Here is a 24,513-nt window from a genome sequence, read left to right as displayed (position 1 = left end):
CTTCTAGTTTAAAGTATTATTTACAGCTTTGGTTATACAAATCACCAGGATACTGACCCCAGCTCAGTTTAAGTGGTTGAAGCACAGAATTGGCTTGGTTATGATGCCCCCCCCCCCCCCAGATTTAATCAACCTGCCAATACCCACTTTCTAGGATAAACTCACGCATGAAGAATTATCATTTGGTGAGGCACTGCCAGTGCCTGTGGAACTAAAATTCCAAAATGAATCATTGGCTTCATGTAGAAAAAGAATTATATTGGAAAACAAAATGTCAGTACTGGAATGAAAAAAATACTTCTGGGTGATTTTAACTGGTGAGCTATTGAACAATATACAGAAATTTAAATAAAAAAGCCCAGGCCACCTGAATATCACAGTTACCAAGACTGGACATATTCAAGGAAACTAATTTAATATTAGAGGCGAAGAAGCAATGTCTCCTGAACAAATTTAACAAAGCACTAAAGATGCAAAATTTTAACCAGGTGATAGGAAATGCATTTAGTTTGGGTAGAAAAAGTGAAAGTTATGGCAACCCAGATTCTGTAATTCTGTTTCCCAAAGCCTTTGCAGGTTTTTATCGTTCTTGGTTGGTCAAAATGTTTCCTGCTTTACTTTGCTACATTATATTCTCTTGGGTGTTCTTTTCCATTTTATTTTATTTATTTCCAGATTAAGTCACTCTCTTTTTCCTCACTGGCTTTAAGAGTTTGACTTTATTCTTTAGGTTCCATTCCTCAATGGCCAATGTACATAATTATACAATTCTTAGTAAACAATATTTTTGGCACAAGTAGTCACTACAATAAACTAAAGAACACTTTCGCCATGGAACAAATTCTGACCAGTAATGCAAATTTACACACAACACAACTTCATGAGTAAATTACAGAACATCTATTTAAATTAAAGACAAAAACGCTTGCTTAATTCACTCCTTTGATATCTCCACATTACACATTTGGCATCATGCCATAAAACTTCAACGTTGCCAGGGAGCTTTTTATCATTCCAGGGGGAGGATTGCTGGCAGAAATTTCCAAATAAGCCAACCCTCAGCAAAACAATAATTTTCCATCATCCAAACCAAGGTGTCCAATATGTAGCCCCAGGCAATCCAGCTTTCAAAACCCAAGAAACTCAATCCTATTTCTGGTAATTGTTCGTGTTTGCTGTGTTGCTCTGTCTGAATTTTTCAGGCTCAGAGTTCGACAGGGGATGCTTTAGCTCTATTGTCTCAATATTGGATAAATCCTAAATCAGAAAAGCAGTTTTTCAGCAGCTGGAGATATTTGCAAATTAATGAAATCATGAATTTAAACTTTTGTGGCCCTGAGGCTCCATTGATTTGATTGATTTGCCTATCCAGCACATAAAACAAAAGCTTAGAGTCTCCTGCTCCATACTAATATATATCTTCACTTGAAAGATTCTTCTTAATCAATTTAAATAGAGGAACAATTTCAAAGTAATTGTACCTATGAATAAAGGGAAGTATATGAGAACTAAATCATGAGAGTAGCTACTTTGGGAGAGCTATGACAGCTCATGGAAGCAAGCTCCAACATTAGTCAATGGTTTCTGGAGAAGTGGGAAGAAAATTGGATGCAATAAGGGACAGGTCATTCTTCAGGGTGAAAGAAGCCATTCCAGTCTACTTCATCACCGCACCTCATGATACATTTATCCAGTTAGCCATTAAAGGGGCCATGGTTTTATTCTTACATTTACAGTTTTAAGTTTATCCTTATCTTTTTGTTTTCCTTTGATTCTTGTCTATTTCTCATCTAAATTCCATAATTGTTATGACTGTACCAGGGCAATTCAAGTGAATTTAAAAGCAATATCTTTCAGGACAATCAAACATGGGGATTAAACATGACTCCTGGGATCAAACTCTGGATTGGTCATTCAGTTTATTGCTCCATTAATATCAGACAGTAAATAGCCATTGCTCATATGTCAATTCCTGCTTATAAGGAATAGAGCTTAAAGTCTCAGAACGTTTTATTTAATTCAGGACCCAATCTGATTTTGCACATTGTTAAGGAGTAATGTTAAAGGAGAACTCAAAGTATGTTCTACCGTCACTTTTTACTATTCAAGGCCATTTTATAGAAAAATATGTCTGGGGTCACATCTAGCAGAACTATACTACAATTGTGTTTTCACCACACTGAATAGCAACACTTCATTTCACTTATATTTAACAGTCTCATATCTTGTGCCTCCCCTTTAGATTCTGAGCCAAAAATACTGAGGGGCATCTCCTTAACTTGGAACAGCTCCTTCAAAACTCCCACCAGGATACATCTGCTAGAGATGGTTACAAGCAGCCTTCTCCTGAATGTGCACACAAGATGCCCAGATGTTAGAAACTGATATGCACTCAGACAGTTTGTGTGGCTATTGCATATTCTTCCTGAAGCAAGTTCAATCGCATGCAGAATGCATGTAGTTTTAGGTGGCAATGCTTATCTTTCAACACTTATACCTAACAATATAACCTCTTTGTGTGCCCCACAAGAAGTGTCCCCTTCAACTCTTCTGCAACAAGAAAAGAATATGTAGAAGAGAATAAAAGTCTTTCAAGCTTTGCCTTGAGAATGCAATAGGCCACAATGTTGTTTCTGGTCATGCCAACCATACCTCAATTGTGTTAAAGAATGCAAAGATTAATACTCTGGCAGTTTTAATACATAAATTGGCAGTGTCTATTCCACATCCTCCATTCACTATTTATGTTATTTCGCTCCTACAGCTTTAGAAATGGATAGAAAGGGCAATTGTATTACCAGGGAATAGTTTGGATGGGGGTTTCTGCCTGCTGGCCTGACCCTGCCTGGACTTTAACCTATTTTCCTGCGATAGGAAGTACTATGTCCTGTTAAGGATCCCTGGAACACAAATGAAGCCCGCCACTGCAAACCTCAGGGACTGTGCAGTGGGAAAGAGCCATGTTTAATGGAAGCAGATGTGTCCCAATATTTTTAGCTAAAATTTAAAGTCAGGCTCTCTGTGAGTCACTAGTTGTCTAGCTAAAGGTTAAGAGCCTGAAGTGAGGCCCTTGCCTCACTCACCTTCCTCCAAATGATGTCTAAAGTGGATAAAATTGAGTGGGGTAAAACTGAGGTGGGCCTAGTCTGAGTAGTATTTTCTTGACCTTGTTTGGCCTGAAGCCATGAAGCTTCATGAGGTGTGTAGTCACTGCTGTGAACTCCAAGGACCCTCTTATCTGACTGCTTAACATTGCCTCAGTGCTGGTGAATCTATCCTGCTGGTAGGAAAGCATATGCCCAAGGATAATGATAGAGGAGTTTGAGATGTTGGCTGATTATCTATCCATTATAATGCTAGGCATTCTATGCAAACAACCATATCAGGCTGTCACTTCACTAGCCTGGAGGACAGCTCTTCCACTTAAGCACCAATTCCCAGATGCTAATGAGACTTTGCAAGGTCATCTGGGCTGATTGTTTTAGACATAAGAAGGCACGGCAAAGTTAGAAGTATATTTACAGGACCGGCCAATGATTTTGGCCATTCCCTCTGAGCTTTCTCCTTTTTTGAGCTTACTGAAAGCTGTTTATATTTTAAAGGGATTGAATTCAAAATCTGATAATCAGCAGGGTGTAGCATCATGGGTGCATTTGGAGGGATCATGAGTGCACATTTTAATGGACAGAAATCGTGGCCTATATGCACTATCAAATTCTCCAGATAAGATCTGTAGGAGCACATGCCCTGCTGGGAATTTGGGATTACAGAATCACCCTTTAAATGAGGTTATGGATTCCTGAGGAGCTAATGAAAGCTACATGACATGTATCACACCTCTCTGTCATGAATTTACACAACCTTCAGGATTGCTTGTAACAAACTCTACATATCCAACAAATCAAAGTAGGGAGTGACTTGTCTCCCAATTCTATCGATTATATTTCAGAATTGACCAATATTCAAATATAGGGATTAATTTTCAAGCCCACTTTGTCTCATGCGTTCCTGTTCAGTGGACATAATAAACTGAACAACAGCGGATCTCCATCTCATTTGCAATCGATACATACTTATGGTGGGATGGAGGCCAATGCAAGAAGATCTCTCTTGAAAAAATTCAGAGCTTATTTTAAGCTTTAAAATCTGATGAACCATTTTCCATTTGTTCTTAAGAGCTGGATGCTTTCTTGATAGCCAGGCACCTATAGTTGGTCAGGGACTGAAAAATAGACTGGAGTTCTTTTTAAGAGCACAATAAGGTAATGTTAAATATATTTTGGCTGTTTAATGGCTGTTTTGACTTAATCACTTTTTGTCTTTTTTTCTCCATGTAACACTTCAACTGCCCTGAGTAAGCTGTGCCAACTTTTAAAATTGTTTTTATCCCTAATATCAATGGTTTCACCAACTGGAATGTCTCTACCTGAGGTGCTTGCAAAAGTAAGAAGCGGACCAATGAAGGAATGTTCAGCAGGTGAGACTGTGCAAGGGTTGATCAACTGAACGCATGAATCTGCAGATAGAAGCTCCGATTACCAAAGGAAGCTAGAATGGCAGGGTCAGCGACACCTCTAAGATATGTGAGTGCCTGACTAGCCCGGTTATTGATTGCCTACTCAAAAGCACACTAATTAGAGTTATCATATCCTTAGAAAATCAAATGCTGAACTCTGCCAGATGTCACCTGCAAGGATATAGACCGTGGGCAGAGTTTTCTGCCTGTCGGGCGAGCCGTGTGAGACCAGGTGTGTGCAGACCCGATTGCCGCCCACAATCGGGTCCGCATTGCCATTTTAAGCTGACGGACCAATTAAGGCCCGCCCAGCGTGAATCGCGGCTCCCGAGGACAGTGGGAGTGGGCTTGGCGGCGGAACTGCAATAACCGCTGGGTCCAATGGTGACCCGGGGGCCTGTTTTAAAAAGATCTTGCAGCCTTTCCAAGGCCATGAATCACGGCCAGTGGGAGGGCTTCCCACAGCGCTGCTGGTAAGCAGGCCAGGCAGGAGGGTAGGGCAGGGGGGCACTGTGCCCCTCATTTTACTGATGATTGCCTTGCTGCCCTCGTCAAGGTGTTGGCAGCACAGCAGGAGGTCCTCGTACCCCAGGATGGCAGGGGGAGGCCCCCCCTCCACATGCCTGGGAGGAGGTGGCAGAAGTGGTGAGCTCCCGCAATGTGGTGCGATGCACCTGGATCCAGTGTCACAAGCGCTTCAACAACCTGCTGTGCTCGGGAAAGGTGAGTACCATGTTGGCTTTGGTCACTTAATCCAGCAGGTAGGTTTTCCCCCCGGTGCATACCACCCACCCCTCTCCCACCCCCATCCAAGTCTAGTGACTGTGCTGAATCATTGATGGCATGTGTCCTTCGCTGGGTGGGCCAGCAGATATTGCCCATGCTGAGGTCACCCTGAGAGGGTGGTGAAGAGATGGGTTCTGCACCTGCAGCATGTGGTACACTGAGACCCACATTACTGTTTTGGGAGCAACCTAGAGGAGCTGCGCCTAGGCTCAGAGCTGAAACTCCAGGACATGTCAAAGTCAGGGTGGTGACATGCTGGGAGGGGAACTTCAAGGTGGCGTGGCACCGATCGATCTGCTGTCCTCTGCGCTCCATGTGCTTATGTCTCCTTGCTATTGAAGGTTACACCATGTGGTGCCAAATGCGATGTAGGTAGCATTTGTCCAAGGGGGAGGGATGAGGGGGACAAGCCTAGCATCTTTGTCAGAGTGTTCGGCAGCAACGGGGTGAGGAGACACTGGAGCCCTGCAGTGTTGGCTGGTTGGTTTGGGCGGGCTATCTACAAAGAGAATCCAGGTGCAAGTAGCACAAATCAATGCTCTTCTCTCCTTTTCAGGAGAGGAATACACATAATGCCGCCGTGTGGCTGAGGACTGGCGAAGGGCCGGCCCAGCTGGCGATTCTCAGCCGCTTTGAGCAGGAGGCCCTAGATTTGGAGAGGTAGCATGCGCCCAGGTCCACCTGTGTTGATTAGGCTGGGATGCCACGGACAGGTATATTTGCCCAGCAGTGAGGTCACCATTTTTCTCCCAACAGCCATGGCAGTGCTGAATTTTCAGTGATTGAAGTTTGCAACATGGCTTTACCAGTGCTTAGGGAAGGATAAGCTCATAATGACCCAGGGGACAGGGACACACATTGATTCTGTCGCCACGTTAACTAATCCAATGTCCTTGTTCTTCCTTTCAGCATCAGCGGAGCAGGGCCGGGAGGAGGAGCAGCAGAGGCCCCTCTCAAACCTGAGGGCCCTGAAGTCTCGGACTCACCAGCGTCACACCATCTTTGACAGGCAGGCACCAGCACTGATACTAGCACTTTGGTGGGAATTAGAACATCGGCTACTGTCTTGGGGCACAGAGGTGAGGGCAATTCACAGTCGCTGGAGGAGCTGGCAGAGACAGAGAGTGCCCATGGCACCAAAAATCAGAGGACTGCAGGGGACCAGGCACATGCTCAGTCAGTGCCTGATGATGTGCCTCAGGAGTCATCTGCGATGCAGCAAGTGCAGGAAATGCGGCCGGGTGTGCAGGAGCATCTGGTAGAGATACATGAGGCTATGCTTGGCTTGTTGTCCGTGGTAGATGAGTCTATGTGGACTATCGCCGATGAAATGAGCAACATGTCCGAGCGCCATGCGTCCTCCATGGAGAGAGTGGCGACTCTCCTGGAGAGGCTCCTCCAGGAGACTAATCAGGGCTTCCTGGGGCTGCACTCAGACCAGCAAGCCCTCACATCGGCATTGACCTCAGCTCAGCAAGTTTCCCAGCTCAGTGCCCTCCACCCACGGTGAGCAGGGAGGTCCGAAGCACAGCAACTGCCTGTCATCTCTGCGGCCTCCTCTCAGGGCGCTCTGGATGAGGGCGGCAGCTCCTCCGCCCCTCTGTCAGTGACCGTTGCATCCGATGAGGTTGCAACGACTGGGGAGATGCCAGCTGTGGAACTGGCAACTCCCTCCCAGGCAGGGCCAGCACAGGCTCCATGGGCCGAACACCGAGGTCATCGAGGTCAACAGGACAGCAGAGTGAGCAGGCTGTCTCAGATGCCACTCCCAGCAATAGGGCAGCACCAAGATGTAGCACCCGAAAATGTAAACATAAGGCACCTTAGCACACCATGGGTTTATCACTGATGCTTTTGTGTTAGCCCGCAATGAGGTCTTTATGAGTTGGTGTGATTTTTAACATCTTTGTAATTTTGTTTTCTTAAGTTCCTTTTGTTATAATATTAAATTCAGATGTGTCACCATGGCTGAGGGTGCCTCTTTTCTTCTGCAGGTGGATGGTTACCAATCGTGTTATGAGTGATTTGTGGGACATTCAGCTTTATTATCAAGGCCCTTAGTTAATGTTCCTATCTAGGCAGATTTTGCACTCAGGTATCGACTATAGAGCCTGCAGCCCAGGCTTGTCCTGGAGGCCCATGTGTAGTGTGCTAGCTGAAGGTTCATCGGATTAAAGCTTCCCGGGTATCCCTGCCTCCTTGGAGTAAACCCAGGTCAGCATCTACCCCCTCAGCATTTCCCTGTGCACGCTCATCCTTGGACTCACTGCTGGACTCATCGTGTGCAGCCGCAGCCACTGTGTCAACATCTTCATCATCCACAGCGTCCCCCCTTTCCAGCGCAAGATTGTGGAGAGCACATCAGGCAACCACGATCTGGGGGGTACTGGAATGCTCCCCCTGAGCAGTCCAGGCATCGGAAGCGCATCTTGAGAAGACCGATGGTTCTCTCCACCACAGCCCTTGTGGTTCCCTGGCTCCTATTATACCGCTGCTCAGCTTCTGTTCTTGGATGGCAGAGAGGCGTCATGGGCCACCTTCTGAGGGGATAGTCCTTGTCACCCAGCAGCCATCCATCCAGCCGGGCTGGAGCACTGAAGAGCCCCGGCACCTGGGAGTGTCTGAGGATGTAGGCATCATGGGAGCTGCCTGGGTACCTTGCACAGACTTGTAGAATCAGCATCCTGTGATCACACACTATCTACACGTTCATGGAGTAGAAGCCCTTCCTGTTGACGAAGGCACCGGGCTCACCTGCTGGAGCCTTCATAGCCACATATGTACAGTCTATTGCACCCTGGATGCGGGGGAAGTCAGCAATGGCTGCGAAGCCTCTGACTTGCTGTGTCTGGCTTGCTTGGTCCCAACGGTAGAGGATGAAGGTCAATGCACGTCTGAACAGAGTGTCTGTAACCTGCTTGACACAAGTGTGGACAGCTGATTGGGAGACACCGCAAACATCACCCACTTGGAAGGAGCCAGAGGCATAGAAGTTGAGGGCAGCTGTGACCTTTAGAGCCACTGGCATGGGGTGTCCACCCACACAGTTCACGGAGATCTCAGGCCCAATCATCTGGCAGATATAGTTGACTGTCTCCCTTGAAAGACGGAGCCTCCTTCGGCACTGCACCTCGGACATATTGAGGTAGCTGCCTCGCTGCCTGTATACCCTGGCAGCAGGATAGTGGCATCTTCTGTGGCCCCTTCCACCTTGGACTACCAAGGCCCTGCATTCCTTGTACCTGCACCTGTCCTCCCAAAGTTGGCTCCCCTGGAGGCTAAATGTGCATTCCTGCCCTCCTTTGCCTTCTAGCCCTCCCTTCCTCCTCAGTGGAGGTGCCTCCAATGGAGAGTTCAACTTCCATTCCCAGGTAAGGGAAGGCTTCCTGAAACCTGCAGACCCAGAAATGATTCCTCACTGCAGAGTGCTCACCTGAAGGTTGAGAGTCCAGTTCAAGTAGCTGCTATGAGTTTTCAAGTATTGCAGATCACGCAGGCAAGTATCAGTAACTTTGAAAAATCAATATTTGACAGAGCACACTCGCGACCCCCTGAGCCCTCTTATCCTGCCCATGGGCGATGTTTTTACAAATGTGTCCTACCCGCCTGCCCATTGCCCCCGTGCACCGACCCAAAAATCTAACAGGCTCCAAAAACTTGCCATCAATTGGCACCTTAAGGGCCTTACGTGGCCTGTTAATTAATGGTGGGCGCGCATTGGATATCATCGCGTGCCTGCCCAATGAAATATCGCGATGGCGCGCGGTGACATCAGGATGCTTGCCTGACGCCACCGCGCGTCATTTTATGTGTCGGCATGCGGGTCCCGACCCCACACACCAACGGGAAAATTCTACCCCATGTAACAGAGAAGATTGGCCAGTTCAATCTAAAGCCTGCCTCTATTGCTTCCAGACATGATGCAGTACTGACCTATGAAAAGTGGTGTCTTTGAATGGCAAGGAGGGCACTGCCCTTGCAACCACTTCATGCAACAACAGCTCAGCTTCAGTAAACAAAGGATTTTGTTCTGATCTACACAGTCACTTGCTGGCATAGTGCTGCACATTGAATTTTTATTCTCTAATTCTTACACTTGCCTTTAATTGTCCGTATCCCTTTAAATTTCACCTATATTTAATTTTCCAATTGCATTATCAGTATTCTTTTCATACCTATCCAAATCTTCACTGTGACCTGTGAGAAATTGTAAGGGAAGAACTTGCTTTTATATAGTGCCTTTCACATCCTCAGGACATTGCAAAGTGCTTCACAGCCAATTAATTACTTATAGTGTAATCGCTATTGGTTTTTAGAGATAACAACAGCCAATTTACACACATCAGTCCTGTAAACTGCAATAAGATAAATGACTTGTTAATTTGTTTTTGATGTTACTGATTGAAGGACAAATGGCTTTCCAGAATATCAGGGCAACTCCCCTGCTCTTTTTTGAATAGTGCCACATGATCTTTTGCATCAGCTGAACAGGCAAACAGACCCCAGTTTAACATCTCATGCAATGTTAATCAGCTTACCTTGGAAAACTGAATGCAATTACCACATCAACATTCTGCTGAGATTTGTACCAGTCATTGAGAATTTATACCAATGGAAGTGAATAAAATGATTCTTAGGCTAGTTTCGTTTTCTGAAAGCATGGGTTGTTATGTTACATGACATTTATTTACGAAAATGATTTAATTATGATTTAGAATAATGTCATTTATCTTAATTAAACTTTACCTACCCACAGCAAATAAATGGCAAATAATGTCACATACCAAAGTACCAACATCGTGATCCGCCTTCTTCTGATCTTTTCAGCCAGGATTTATTCCAGGAATTACCAAAGTCAACCAGCAATACCAGTTCAGTAAGGATAAAACAAAAAGCACCAGCTGAACCAATTCCAAATGACACTAAAAAAAAAGAAATGTTAGCTCTAAAACAAATCATTAACTGAAGATGTAAAACAATATTGTATTTAACAGTCACTTTTTATTCCTTGAATTTGCAAAGTAGTTCAATAATTTATGAATGGGTACTTAAGTCAGAATTTAGAATTTTCAATTCCACTCTTAGATTTTACCTCACTGTCATTTAGCTAAAGAACTAGACTAGATAGTAGAGGACACAAAGGATCACTTTCACAAAGAGGAAGAAACACAGTAAGGCACACTGAGCATGCATGTTCTCCTGGCTCTTCAAATAGTGATGCCACCACAGGTTGACATGAATCAAAGGTGGCATCACTGCCATCAAGATAGGGGACATCTATGTGAATAATTTGGCCATATGTTCACAGAACATTGGTCATTATTGGATTAGAAATCCTTTCTGTTCATGAAGGTGATGCAATTGATAGTGGGAGCCTATATATCATTGTCATGAAGCTATTGATGTATATAATGTTATTGGAAATTATTTTTTTAAAGAGGTTTAGTCTGTGGGTGTGTCTGTGTGTGTCTTAAGAGGATTAAAGCCAGCTAGTCTGGGTGATTTGATGTATAGTAGTTTTGAGATGCAAACAGAGGGAGAGGTACATTTGCATTTTGTTGAATAGAGCATTCCAGAAGAGGAGTCAAATCTTGCACCTAGCTAGCAGACACCAAGCAATGTTTATGTTACTAATAAAATTGGTATTATGAAAGAGGTTTTATTGTTTTGAGGTGGAGTTCAAAGGGCTGGGCGATACAATGTGAATTTGCATTCAAAGGGCAGGCTGGGTATAACCTGAGAGGAGTTTGTGTGTGAAAGGCAGACTCATGTAAGGTCAAAGCCTGTAAGCCTACAACTGTCTGCAAAGGAACCAAATTGAAACGAACCTAATTTTGAATTTATAAGGCAAAAAAGGTTTGCCTGGTGTCTGGTTAAGTCTCTGGGTTGTTGTTGCCATAATGGAGATTAATTTGGGAATTTGTTAAAAAGTTACGATAGTAGTAATTTGTAACCATGTGTATTTGTTTAGTACCTTGTTTTAAATTAATAGATGTCTCAATTAGTTTGATATAAAAACCTCTCAAGAACTAGCGGTCTTATCCCTGAATTGAGCTGCAACTCAAAACATACCAATTGAAAATATAGGTTATGACAGTTGTTTAAAGTTTTCCTCTGGGATTTTAAATAACTCAGTCTTTAACAACTGCTGTGCCATAACAATAATTAAAAATACCCTGCACTTTGGAGAAACATGCACCTTGAACATCAAATGCTGGCCCTGCCAATAATGCTCACATCCCAAGAAAGAATAATAAAAAAACAAAAATACAGGCAGAGCAAAGACATGAAGGCAACATTGTTCTCTTTGTGACTGAAGATTAGAGAAGATAAACTAAAAGATAGTGATCTTATTTGGAGCTGGAGACACCCTCTAGTAAAAGCACAAAGCACTTGTAGGGCGGTTGCTGACTGAGTCGATACTGTCAACTAAGTCCCACATACACAAATGTAAATGAGGAAGAAGATTGCTGGTATTAGAAGAAGTACAAACAGCAGTGTGCTCCTCAGTTTTATATACATTTCTTGTGGTGCCCATCAATCATGGCACAAATTTGAATTGGGAATTACTTTACTCGCTTGGGGGTACCACTTGAAGCTTTGCACACAATATAACTTTTCTTCACACACACTTATTTGCATCTCCACTGGACAGTGAAGTTTTCCTGCAGAAAGAGGTAAAAAATACATAAGACCAAACAAGATGTTCATTCATACAACTTGGAGCTTCCATCTATTGTTAAGTATTAATCAGTAAGTCAGTATCTATGAGTGCAGATGTTAGCCCTGGACTTCTCCCAACCTCTGCTTCATCCCCTTCTGAAATGCAAGCATTGGGAACTGTTGCACAAAGAAGACATCATGGCTGTTTCCTGAGTAATAATTATTGACATGCATTAAGATGTTTCTGCGATTGGATGCAACTTGGGCATGAATTAAGTGTAAATCCTCACTGTTTGTGGAAGCCTTGAGGTTGCTGGGATGAATCTTGATATTACATCTGAGCCATCTTCATGCATGCAGGGGGACATTCTTCCTTTCTTCAGAAATGATGAAGGAGCTGTCCCTACCAAAAATGTATGGGGGCAAATTGGGTTCTGTAATGCCTGTTTTTTCAAGCAATCATTGCTTTTCTAAAGGTTAAAAATCAGGTCTTAGATGCATATCCGACGGGAACACTATCTTGGTATAATGTATCAAACGACCACTGGCAGTAATACAGATCTGGTAGATTATGGCGTTAATGAGCATGCAATGCTGACTTAATGTCAGAGCTGCCATTTTCAAATGCCTGCTCCATTCACTACTCTTTCTTAACCTCGCACAGCTGAACATGTATTAAATGCCTTGAAGGATTCCCTCGCCAGCACTAGTTAAAGGGATCAAGAACTGTTTGCAGGTCAGTTGCTGGATTATTTCTTCTGACTGCTGGTGCAATTGTGCACATTTTTGTAGCTTTCTCAGGCTTGACTAAAGTTTCAAGAATTTACAGGGAATGTTCTGACTAGTGCTGAAGTAATTTTCTGTTGACTTAAAAGTTTGAAAGCTTGCCCTGAAACAAGTTACTTACAGAAGTGGATGGTCTGATAGATTTTTCTCTTGGGACTGAGCAGGACGAATTGCTAGAAGAGGGAAGAGAAATGGGAAAGGGTTCTTAACAGGAGGCCCGTTTCTACTCAGGGTCTTGAAGGAGCAACTTTCATATCTGAAATTAGGCGAGGTCCTCCAGCACAGGATACGACTTTGCTTCATTAAAGAGATTGTGACGGATATCTGCCAACTGCTGTAGCCACAATATTGTACAGGGCAAGGTGCCACCTTGCCTGTGGCTGTCAAGGTGACCGAGGCTCTTAACTTTTATGCATTTGTTTCATTCCAGGCTGCTGTTGGAGACCATAGTTTGCAGTACACTGCTGCATAACGGAGGTCCCTGATGCTCTCTATGCAGAGAAGTAGCTATATCTCATTCACATTGTTAGTGAGAAGTGTTAATGGTACAAAAACAAAAATACCTGGAAAAACTCAGCAGGTCTGACAGCATCTGTAGAGAGGAACACAGTTGACGTTTCGAGTCCGAATGACTCTTCATCAGAACTAAGGAAATAGACTTACTGTTAATGAAACTTAATAAACTTACAGTTAATGGTATGTTGATTATATTGTTAAGATATACAGGTGAAGGGCATTATTTAGTTGAATTCTTAGAGTATTTATTGAGCCTGCTCCTGGGCCTGTCCAAGGTGGTCATCAACAGATCTGGGCAGTGAGTGGTTAAGGGGTCATCTGGCCCAATTGTCTGCTCCTCTTCCACAGCTACATTTGCATCCGAATGTCCCTGGAAAGTGAGCACACTGTGTCCACTAGTACGCTTGAGGCCTTCTGTGATTGGTGGGCACTAAAGTGGTTGGAGTGCATCGTCAGGCCCCACAATGACATTTTGCTTTGATTTTTTAAGTTTCCTTCAAAATTTTTGACATTTGTTGCCCTAAAGGGGGCTGCCACTTCTTTTTCATTCGTTCGTGGGATGTGGGCCAGCATTTATTGCCCATCCCAAAAGAGCGTTTAAAAGTCAACCACATTGCTGTGGGTCTGGTGTCACGTGTAGACCAGACCTGGTAAGGACAACAGATTTCCTTCCCTAAAAGACATTAGTGAACGAGATGGGTTTTTACAACAATCGACAATGGTTTCATGGTCATCATCAGACTTTTAATTCCAGATTTTTATTGAATTCAAATCCCACCACCTGCCATAGCAGGATTTGAACCCAGGTCCCCAGAGCATTACCCTGGGTCTCTGGATTACTAGTCCAGTGACAATACCACTATGGCATTGTTTATCTGTTAATTATTTTATTTCCTTTTAACTGGTGCTTCAGAAGAGTATAAAAGCTGACAGCCTGCTCCTGGGCCTGGCCAAGATAGTCAACAGGTCCAGGCAGTGGGTGGTTGAGGGGATCATCTGGCCCGACTATCTGCCCCTCTTCCGCGGCTATGTTCATGCCCAAATGTCCCTGGAGCGGTGCCGTGCAGTGTCCATGATACGCTTGAAGCCTTCTCTGACCAGTGGGCACTGTGGGGGCTTGAGTGCTTCATTAGCCCAGGACTATCACTTTGATTTGAGTTGTTAAGTCTCATTTAAAGTTTTGTTTTTTTTTGTTACAGCGCCCCTTTAAGGGGCTAAGAGTGTGTAGAGAGACTGCTGGGACAATGGTTGGTAGGTAGGAATATATGTAATATTACATTCTATGAATAAACCTATTATCAAGAAAAGTATTGGTGTCTAGTTTCATATATCGCCAACTGGGATTGGAGTAACAACAAGCAGGCAGAGGATCTGCACAGATTGCAGGCTTCCATATGGTGCAGGGTGGCACTGACTGCACGCACATTAGTTTGTGGTGCCACAAGTCAAATCAGTCGCCTTCCTGAACTAAAAGGGATTCCGCTCCCTCAACATGCGGCTGGTATGCAACTACAGGCAGCACATCAAGCAGATGAATGCCCGCTATCTTGGCAGTGGTAACAATGCCATCATTCTGCAGCAGTCCTCTGTGCTAACTGCATTTGTCCCATCATGATAAGTCAAAGATGGGTCCTGGGCTACAAGGTTTATCCACTGATGGCATGGCTCATGATTCTGGGTCCAGAACATGTGCACATCAGGCTTACAATGAGAGGCGCGCTGCCACAAGGAACATCATAAAGCACACTCCCTGTGTCCTCAAGCAATGATTCCACTACCTGGATTGCTCTGAAGGAGCCCTGCAATACTCAGCTGAGCGGGTATCAAGATGTGTGGCAGCATGCTGCATGCTGCCCAACCTAGCCATTTTGAGGAAATGGCCCCTTTTACAACTGATCAAGCGAACAGGAGTATGAGGAAGAGAAGGCAGCACCATCCGGAAGAGAAGGAACAGGAAGAGTAAGGGAGGATACAATGTTTGCAGCTATTTTATTCCCGGGCTCTAACAGAGCAGACAAATCATGAGTGTTCGCAGTAACCTCAACCACAACTCCCCTTTCATCAACTATCCCATGTTCCTTACCTTTTCTCTATCATTGACCATCACATTATCCCCTTTCTAACAAGATAAAAATAAAAGCCAACAGAAAATGAACATTCTAGTCCAATGAATTAAACTATGGCACACAAAGATAGCCTAATCATACTTGTGCATTCCCTTAGTATCTGTCTTCCATGTGCCTTTGCCAATCATCAGTACTCCAATGAGATACTTCCCCAGAGGCTGTCGCATGGGTACTGGAAGTTTGCAGCCTTCAACTAAGGAGACCGTGGGAAATATTTGAGGGAGACCTCAAGCAGCTCTAAGACTAGATGTTCTGGCTTCAGATTGTGCCATCTGGACCTGAGCTGCAGCAGTCTGGGCTGCTGGACAGGCAATGGTAAGGGCCTTGACAGATTTGACAGCGGTGGGACCATGAATGCTGTCATTCTGACAGAGGGCACAGCAGATTTGTGCACCATGGAAACAGTCATTCTCCCAGGCCAATCCTGTTAATCTCTTTATTTCATTTAAGCATACAAAATTCTGACAGGGTTCGACAGGGTGGATGCAGGAAGGGTGTTTCTGCTGGCCGGTGGGACACAGTCTCAGAATAAGAGGTACGGCATTTAGACTGAGATGAGGAGGAATTTTTTATTCAGATGGTGGTAAATCTTTAGAATTTTTGATGCCAGAGGGCTGTGGAGGCTCAGTCATTGAGAATATTCAAGACAGAGATCAGTAGATTTAACGATATCAAAGGGTATGAGGATAGTGCAGGAAAATGTTGTTGAGATAGAAAATCAGTCATGATCTAGCTGACTGGCAGAGCAGGCTCGAGAAGCCGAATGGCCTACTCTTACTCTATGTTCCTATGTGTTGGAGAACAGAATGATAGTCTGCTGTGATACCTGGAACCTTCTTTCAACAGTGGTACCTAGATTCATGAGGAAGCAGACTATGTTTACACAGTATCAGCCTGAGATTCCACTGCAGCACTCAGACCTTTGGTGGACCTTGCTTGTGCTGCAATGGAAGCTGTGACACTGGCTATCTGATGCTGCACCATTCTAGACCCCATTGATGTGCTGATGGAGGTGACTACTTCTTCCATGTTGAAAAGCATGCTTTCCAAACTCTGCACGCTGGGACTCCTCCATGCTCCTTGACATTGAATGTAGGCTTTCTGGCAAGCGTTCCTGTGTGCCAAGCATTTGAATTAGAGCACCCATCAGCCTCCTTCTGTATCCTCGTCCACTGGAGTCCTCGGCAATGTGCAGCCTCACCTTCCATCTGGCCCCTGTGCGATTCTTTCCACCCCCACTCTGGCCACTGTGCGATTCTTTCCACCCCCACTCTGGCCACTGTGCACTTGTGCTTGGTATCTCAATATGCACAGATCACTCCTTTATCCTAGCACCATAAGTGTACGCAGTATCAGTCTCTGATTTTTAAAGTTATTTTTAAAAAGCCACATTTTTAAAGACATCAAAATATGGTGTCTGGAGATCATCAGGCTTCTCTTGTGAATTGAAACTATCCTGTCTCCAGAGAGAACAAAAGTGTACATTGCTGACTGATGTGACTTGTGGGTCAGCCCAATAGGTAAACACAACCCATTGACACCTCATTGTAATATGATGGTCTGTCCTTCAAGCGCAAAGGCTGTCTGAAACCACACAGTTGAAAAGCTACAGTCCAGAATGCTTATCAAACTGACACAGTACCTTACTTAGACAATGACTTGACACTTGATACGAGGCTACATGGTTAAGGCAGCCAAATTTGCTCTCTGCATTTAAAACCGAGCAGCAGAAGTCCAGCAAAAATCCCATCAGCGAGTCCACGAAACACTATCCAAAACTACTGGATCACTGCAGTCAAAGAAGCAGCCAAGGTCCCCAGCAGCAATACCTTCAAAGAGGAAGAAAGATTCTTTTATATCCTTCAAGTTCATTTGAGAGAACAACTTCCTGGCAGATCAAGTACAGGAACCTTCCGAGCTATTGAGAAATCTCTGCCTAGCAGGGCCTTCACTCCAGCTAAAGCATCAACTCAACTAAGAAGCATCAGGCCTGCAACAAAAGAGAGACTGAGATAAATTTTGTTTTTATAACTCGTGTTTTTATCTTCATCTGAATCTAATTTTTTGTGTATGTGCTAGTGTGGGTGAGTTAAGTGGGTGAGACGTCCTGTTTTCATTAGCTTCCAGGGCAAGTGTGTAAGAAATAAATTAACCTTCCTCATTTTAATACATAACAGCTTGTTGCTTGATTATTGAAAATTGAGTAAACCATTCTGAGGGTAAGAAAACACACATCTACTCACAAAAATTTTGATCAGGGGAAATAGAAGGAATAGAAACACGCAAAATTTGTCCATGACAAGAGATTGAGGGATGAAGGAAAAGTGGAATGGGAATGTGGATACCCTCATTATCAATCACTTTAGGGCCACCAGTGGCCACAGCCTCAAGGATGCAACTTCCCATGATGGCCAGCACAGTTTCCGCCCCGGGTGTTAAACTTGCAGGCCGCTTATCTTCCTCCTGTTCATTCTTGCTGCCTGCTGAAATGCACCACCTTCTCCTACAATAAAAAAGTATCCCAGAGCGTGTTGTGTAATTTGTTTGGTGATGTGGCTGTCAATGGTCGAATTTTACCAGTGAGTGAGCCATGAGTTGTGGGTGTGGAGGCTTACAGCAGTGCTAAGTGGGTGAAGGTGAGGTGGAGATTGTTGCTGCATGGGTGATGGGGGTGTACTGAATTGAGCACTGGATGGGGGTACTGGGGCAGTGGGTAGACTATGTCATTTGAAGATAAACTCACTCACCTTGAGAACTCATGTGAGACCATTACACTTTCTCCTGCATTGGAGCAACCCTCCTGGCATTGACATCCTCCACTACTTGTTCAAAATGCCTTAAGCATGTGTCAGGAGGGTCTCCTGCTCCCTCTGCATACTCAGGACACCATTCCTTCTTTCCTTCTCTCCAGTGGAATTTCCAGTGCATTTTCTGCTTGCTCTCTGGCATGTTCTGCTATTGCTCAAAGTAACAGCACTAAGTCATTTTGAAAAACTTACACAATTTGTTGCAGCCGCAATGTACCTCCTCTTTAAGAGGATGGTTTCTTGATTAATGAGGTGAAAGGCTATTGGAGGTAGGCAGCGATGTGGGGTTGAGGTTACATTCAGATCAACCATGATCTTACTGAATAGCAGAGCAGCTTCGAGGGGCCGAGTGGCCTACCCCTGCTTCCCTGCTTCTAATTCGTTTGTTCGTATGCCACTGAAGACCCACAGTGAGCCATGGCAGATCAGCGTCTCACTAGACCCAGGGGCTACAGGCGTTGTTATTCATGCAGATGACCAAGAGCCAGTGGCACCAAAGACTGTGCATGTCCAGGGAACTGGTTGGTCACATCTGCCACCTGTTGCAAGATTTGGCGCCATGGGGACATGGAGGGCATCCACTGCCGTAGCCGTGAAAGTGACCGCAGCGCTCAATTTCTACTCCAGTAGCTCCTTTCAGGGCTCCATAGGTGACCTCTGTGGGATCTCACAAGCACTATACAAGTACATCCAGGAGGTCATGGATGCCATATTCACAAAAACACACAACTTTGTGCATTTCATTAGGAAAGCCAGGAAGCAAGAGTGCTGGGGTTTGCACAGGTGCAGAGTGGCATCGACTGCACTGACATGGTGCTTAGATCTCCATGGCGACAAGCAGTCAACTATGTCAACTGTAAGGGTTTTCACTTGCTGAATGTTCAGCTGGTATACAACCAACACGAACACATCCTATGGGCAGAATTGTCCCACTTTTGCACCAAGTGTGGTAGCGGGCGGGGAAAAGGACATTTCTTTCGCTGACCGCAATGGTGGGTTTTCATGCCATAACATCCCAATCTCGCCTCATTATTTGTGCATCCCCAGGAAATACGGCGTCTCGATGGTGGGAGGGCTCTCATTCGCCCACCACACTGTCACCTTGCTGTTTCACTACGCTGGGCGCCACATTGAAAGCACAGCCGTGTGCACTCTCAGTGCTCCCAGCTCAGGACTGCTGCACAGGAACCATGGCCCTGAAAGGCAAGAAGACTGCAGCAGTTCGGTTTAATGACATGTCTCACGAGGGCCTTTTGGATACAGTGGAGGTCCGCCATGATGTCCTCTACCCCAGCTCTGGCCACAGGATGGGTAGCAATGTTAACAAGCAGGCTTAGGGGGCAGTGGCAGTGGTGGTAAGCGTCAATGCCCTTCAAAAGAGGACTGCCACCCAGTGCCACTACAGAATGAATGGTCTCATCTGTTCTGCCGAGCTAAGTCACTCCTCATCATTCTCAACTCACACACTTACAAACCCAGCACACATCCACAGGGATCTCACATCTCAAGGGACAACACCACTAACTCTCACACGCACCCTCACATCTCTATCAGGAGCATATCCTCTGGAACTTGCGTCCTCACCCGGTCCAAGTCTCTGCTCACCACACAAACATTCCATGCAGTGCCATGTGTCATGCTCACACTCTCTCCATCTGTTTTCATGCAGAAGAAGCTGGCTCACAACAGCAGGGAGAGGTCCAGTCCATAAAAGTATTCTGATGCATTTTAAATGTAACCTGAGCAATCATTTTAAAAGCTGGAGAATTTCTTGATCTTTAGATTATGCTGACAATAGTTTAATTTATTGAATAGAAGAACATCTTTAATTATGGGTGGATGTGTGTGTACGTACCTGTGCAATGTCAAGGGAGATCAACTGGTGTATTTAAAAATCTTAGAATAAATGTGTAAGTTGTCCTCAAAGTGATAATAGAACCTTGGCCTGAATTTTACAGATGGCGGGGTCTTGCTTCCTGGCATCCGAAGAGTGGGTGGGAAACACATCCTTGTCGACTCTGAGTGCCCCACAGCCATTTTATGTTCAAATGAGCATCAATTGGCTGCAGGCGGGATTTCCGCCCCTCATTCGGAAGGAAGTCCCGTTTTAGAGAGGTAACGGGCAATCTGATTGTCAGACAGAAGAGGAAGTACACAAATATGCCTGAGCCTAATTCTCAGAACTGGATGACAAGATAAGTTTAAGGCCTCCCAAGGCAAGAAGGATAGGGAAGGCCTGGGGAGAAGGGTGGGGAGGGGCAAGGGTTGACCGGGGTGTTGAGGAAAAGGCCGGAGTAGGGAGGTTCAGTGGCCAACAGGCCTTAAGAGGGGTTGTGGGGGTGGGGGGCACCCACAGTCAAAAGTGGGCTTCAGATGGAGGCGCCCTCCCCCCTTCCTGCCCGAGATCTTGGCCCGTTCTTTTTCAGCCTTCCCCCATGCCGGCTAAGTCCACCCTAAAAATGAGGCTGGGCTGGAAACAGCCCTTAAGGGCCTCAATTAGGGCAATGATAGGCATCCCATCTGAGGCCTTGCCCTCCCCAGTGTAAAATCTCTGCGTGGTCAGTACAGGCAGGAACCCAAAGGGAATCCCGTTCCTTCATTTTCACGCTCCTCCCGCCTGCCTACAAGTCCACTGGCGAGTGTGAAATTCTGACTCTTGTTCTTCAGAGAAGAAAATGAATATGATACATTTATTACAAAGAGACTCATCTCAGAGGCATATCAGTTTTCTGCTACCATAGTTAAAATGTGGATATCATAAGTCACTAATTACATTTTCATCTCTTGTTAGAGCATTAAAGTGTTCACTTAAGCACTTAGTGCTAAAATGCAACAGCTAAAGTAAGGAGAACAGGATGCATTTCTTTTCCGATCAATTTTCCATCAGCAGTTCTATTCAGGACACATAATGACCCAACTTCTGAAGAGCATATTAGTGGGAAAAAAATAAGGGCTAGATTTTAAGCTCCTCTGTTGGCCACTTTGAAGAAAAGTAGGGGCTCGTAAAATCCAGCTTGTGGCCTTCCCACCACCCACCCACCCACCCTCCCGACCTGTATGAAATTTTACAGGGGTCGGTGGAAGCATTGGGCGGCCTGGCCACCCTTGGACATACTGAGGCCCTTAAGGGCCTTATCCCACTCCCACAGCCATTTTACTCACAGCAGGGGGAGGGCCACATTAAGCGGGTGGTCCAGCAGCTTTAGCTGAATGGGCTAGTGTCAGGCAAGGGGCAGTCAAGTGTTGGGGGCAACCTCCTTCGTGGGTCCCCTGTGCCCATCGGAGGCATCCCACCCAAGATCACATTTCCCCCCTTACTTACTCCTCGACCTCTCAAATTCAACCTGCCACTCCCCTCAACCTGCCAGTCTGACACAAGCGAAATACCCCCCTCCCACTCCACTTATCTTGGTCTCTGTCAGGTTCCAGCGACAAGATCCATTGGGGACTCATTGTAGTGGCCAATGCTGCCACCTGCCACTGTTCAGATAGCCAGCAGCTCTCGGAGGTGGCATCCTGCCCCTGAGGGGCAGAAATACCACATCCAGCCTATTAAGGGGTAATTGATCATTAAGCAACATTGGCCACTGACATTTTAGCCAGAGTGATGGGGACGACAGCACCCATAAATCCAGCCCTCAGTGTTAAATGTTTAAGTTATAAACCAAGGAGCCACTATCTTTTCTTGGCATAATCACAACAAGAATGGCATTCTAAAGTTAATGGAACATTGCTTTTAGCATAATTATATTATCTTCTGCTCATTTTATTTCACATTATTTATCATTCTCAATCTACAAGCAATCTGGCAATGTACTTTTAAAGTGTATGATTTTATTGCCTATTCCTTCATATGGCCGTATAATGATTTAAATATATAACTGGCTTGATATGCATTAAGAGAAAATCAATTACCAGCCTGTAACTGGTAATACTCAAATTTCATTTCTGTTTTTTTATGTTAACTATCCTTGATGGAGATGATAGTAATGCTCTGAATAAGTGTCTTAGACCTGAAAGGTTGGCTCACTTGATTTGTGATTCTCCATAGCTGCTGGCTGACCTGAGATATTACCAGCTTTTTCTGTTTTTGTTTTCAGAAGTACTGAGGTTGATTCTAGGGGAAACAATGGCGTGGCAGCAATGTCATTGAACTAGTAATCCGGAGGCCCAGGTTATTGCCCTGGGAACATTGGTTTAATCCCACATTTCAGCTGGTGGAATTTAAATTCAATTAATTAATAAAAATCTGAATTGAAAGCTAGTCTCAGTAATGGTGACCATGAAACTATCATCAATTGTCATAAAAACCACCTGATTCACTAATGCCCTTTAGGGAAGGGAATCTGCCATCCTTTTCTGGTCTGGGCTGCATGTGACTCCAGACCCACAGCAATGTGGTCGACTCAACATGGGCAGAACCAGCAGAGGAGGCAGCACAGTGGTATACAGTTTTGAAGGAGTTGCCTGGGAGTCTTCAACATTAACTCCGGACTCCATGAAGTCTCATGCATCAAGTCAAACATGAACCTACTGATTATGACCTACCACCTCAGCTGATGAATCAATATTCCTCCATGTTGAACATCAATTGGAAGAAGCACTGCGAATGTAAAGGGCACAGAATGTTCCCTGGTTGGGGGACTTCAATGTCCATCACCAAGAGTAACTCATTAGCACCATTACTGAATTACTGACTAAGCTGACTGAGTTCTGAAGGGCATATCTGCCAAACTGGGCCCAACAGCAGGTTGTGAAGGAATCAAGATGAGGGAAAAACCTGCTGGACTTTGCCTTCCTCACCAATCTACCTGTTGCAGATGCATCTGTCCATGACAGTATAGGAAGAGTGACCACTGTACAGTCCCTGTGAAGGCAAAGTCCTATCTTCATACTAAGCATAGCCTCTATTGTGTTGTATGGCACTATCACTGTGCTAAATAGGATAGATCAGAAGACATAGCAGCTCAAAACTGGGTATCCATGATGCGCTGTGGGCCATCAGCAGCAGAATTGTATTCAACCACAATCTGTAAGCTCACAGTCCAGCATATTCCTCATTCTACCATTACCATCAAGCCAGGGGATCAATGGTTCAATGAAGGGTGCAGGAGGACATGCCAGGAGCAGCACCAGGCATACTTAAAAATAAGATGTCAACCTAGTAAAGCTACAACACAGGACTACTTGCATGACAGACAGCGGAAGCAGCCTGTGATAGACAGAACAAAGTGATCCCATGACCAAGGGATCAGATCAAAGCTCTGCAGTCCTGCCACATCCAGTCGTGAATGGTGGTGGACAATTAAACAAATAACTGGAGGAGGAGGCTCCACAAATATCTTCATCCTCGACGATGGGGGAGCCAAGCACATCAGTGTAAAAGACAAGGCTGAAGCTTTTGCTCCTCCTGAGGTCCCCAATATCATAGCTGCCAATCTTCAGTGAATTCAATTTACTTCATGTGATACCAAGTGTTAGACTTCACCTTGTTGGCACATTTGTGTAATTAGAGAGGCTTAAATGATCAAAATGCACTGTACATAAGCTTAGTAATGAAAAGTCTTAATTTATGTGTATTATTGGCATGATTCATGAATTTTGGGGTATGGTGTTAAGAAAGTCTTAAAATTGGCATCTCTTTAAGTGCCAAATACTGTGATTTAGCTTTAAGAAAGAACATGTGGATCTGTTGGGAGTGAACTGAAGTTATAACTAGGACACATTTGCACATTTGTCTCTGGTGAGTCCAGTTTAGTAGTAAAGAGAAGCCAAATCTACAATGCTGATTGGCCAGGAAGGTAGCCCAAGGACTAGATGTTCCAGGGTCTCTGATCAAAGATATAGGTTATGGTTTAGCAGTTAGAAGGGATGCCAAGGCTGCAAAGCTGATTGGCTAGAAGAATGATCTTGGGCCTAGAATGTTCCAAGGACCTCTGGTTAGTGAACAAAGTTAAGATTAGATTGTTATGAGGGCAACAGTTGCAAATATTGGGTTAGAAGTTGTTGTGTTGATCCAGACGCACATACTTGGACTAAATGTTGCAAAGCTATCGGTATAAAATAAGGGTGCTTCGTTAGTGACTAAAGTATTTATCATGGGCTGAGATGTTGCTGCAAGAACCAGTATTAGAGATCAGTGAATCCAGCATAGACAGAATTTCCAGGGCTAAAGTAATTGCCTTGAGAGGGGAGAATAGAAAATGAATAGCCACTTAGCTGCCAAGAAATCATTTGAGTCAGTTAAAGTCTAGCTTAGGAGAATCAGTAGTCAATTACACTCTTAGTTATTTAGGGAAAGCCACAGATTTTG

The 24,513-nt window shown here is 44.7% G+C and overlaps 1 protein-coding gene across 1 annotated transcript in view; it reads right to left on the bottom strand.

Annotated features, from left to right (window-relative positions):
• LOC121278802 (serine incorporator 1-like) overlaps window positions 1-24,513 on the bottom strand; it is a 142,890-nt gene that overhangs the window by 100,151 nt on the left and 18,226 nt on the right. Inside the window, exon 5 of the mRNA XM_041189255.1 lies at window positions 10,087-10,224. Coding sequence (XP_041045189.1) covers window positions 10,087-10,224 — 138 coding nt within the window. The remainder of the gene's footprint in view (window positions 1-10,086; window positions 10,225-24,513) is intronic.

The sequence above is a fragment of the Carcharodon carcharias genome, chromosome 6 (genome assembly GCF_017639515.1).
Source record: "Carcharodon carcharias isolate sCarCar2 chromosome 6, sCarCar2.pri, whole genome shotgun sequence".
In the NCBI taxonomy this organism is placed as follows: Eukaryota; Metazoa; Chordata; class Chondrichthyes; order Lamniformes; family Lamnidae; genus Carcharodon; species Carcharodon carcharias.
The sequence above is the reverse complement of the archived record's forward strand: the minus strand, read 5'-3'. Positions and strand labels throughout refer to the sequence as shown.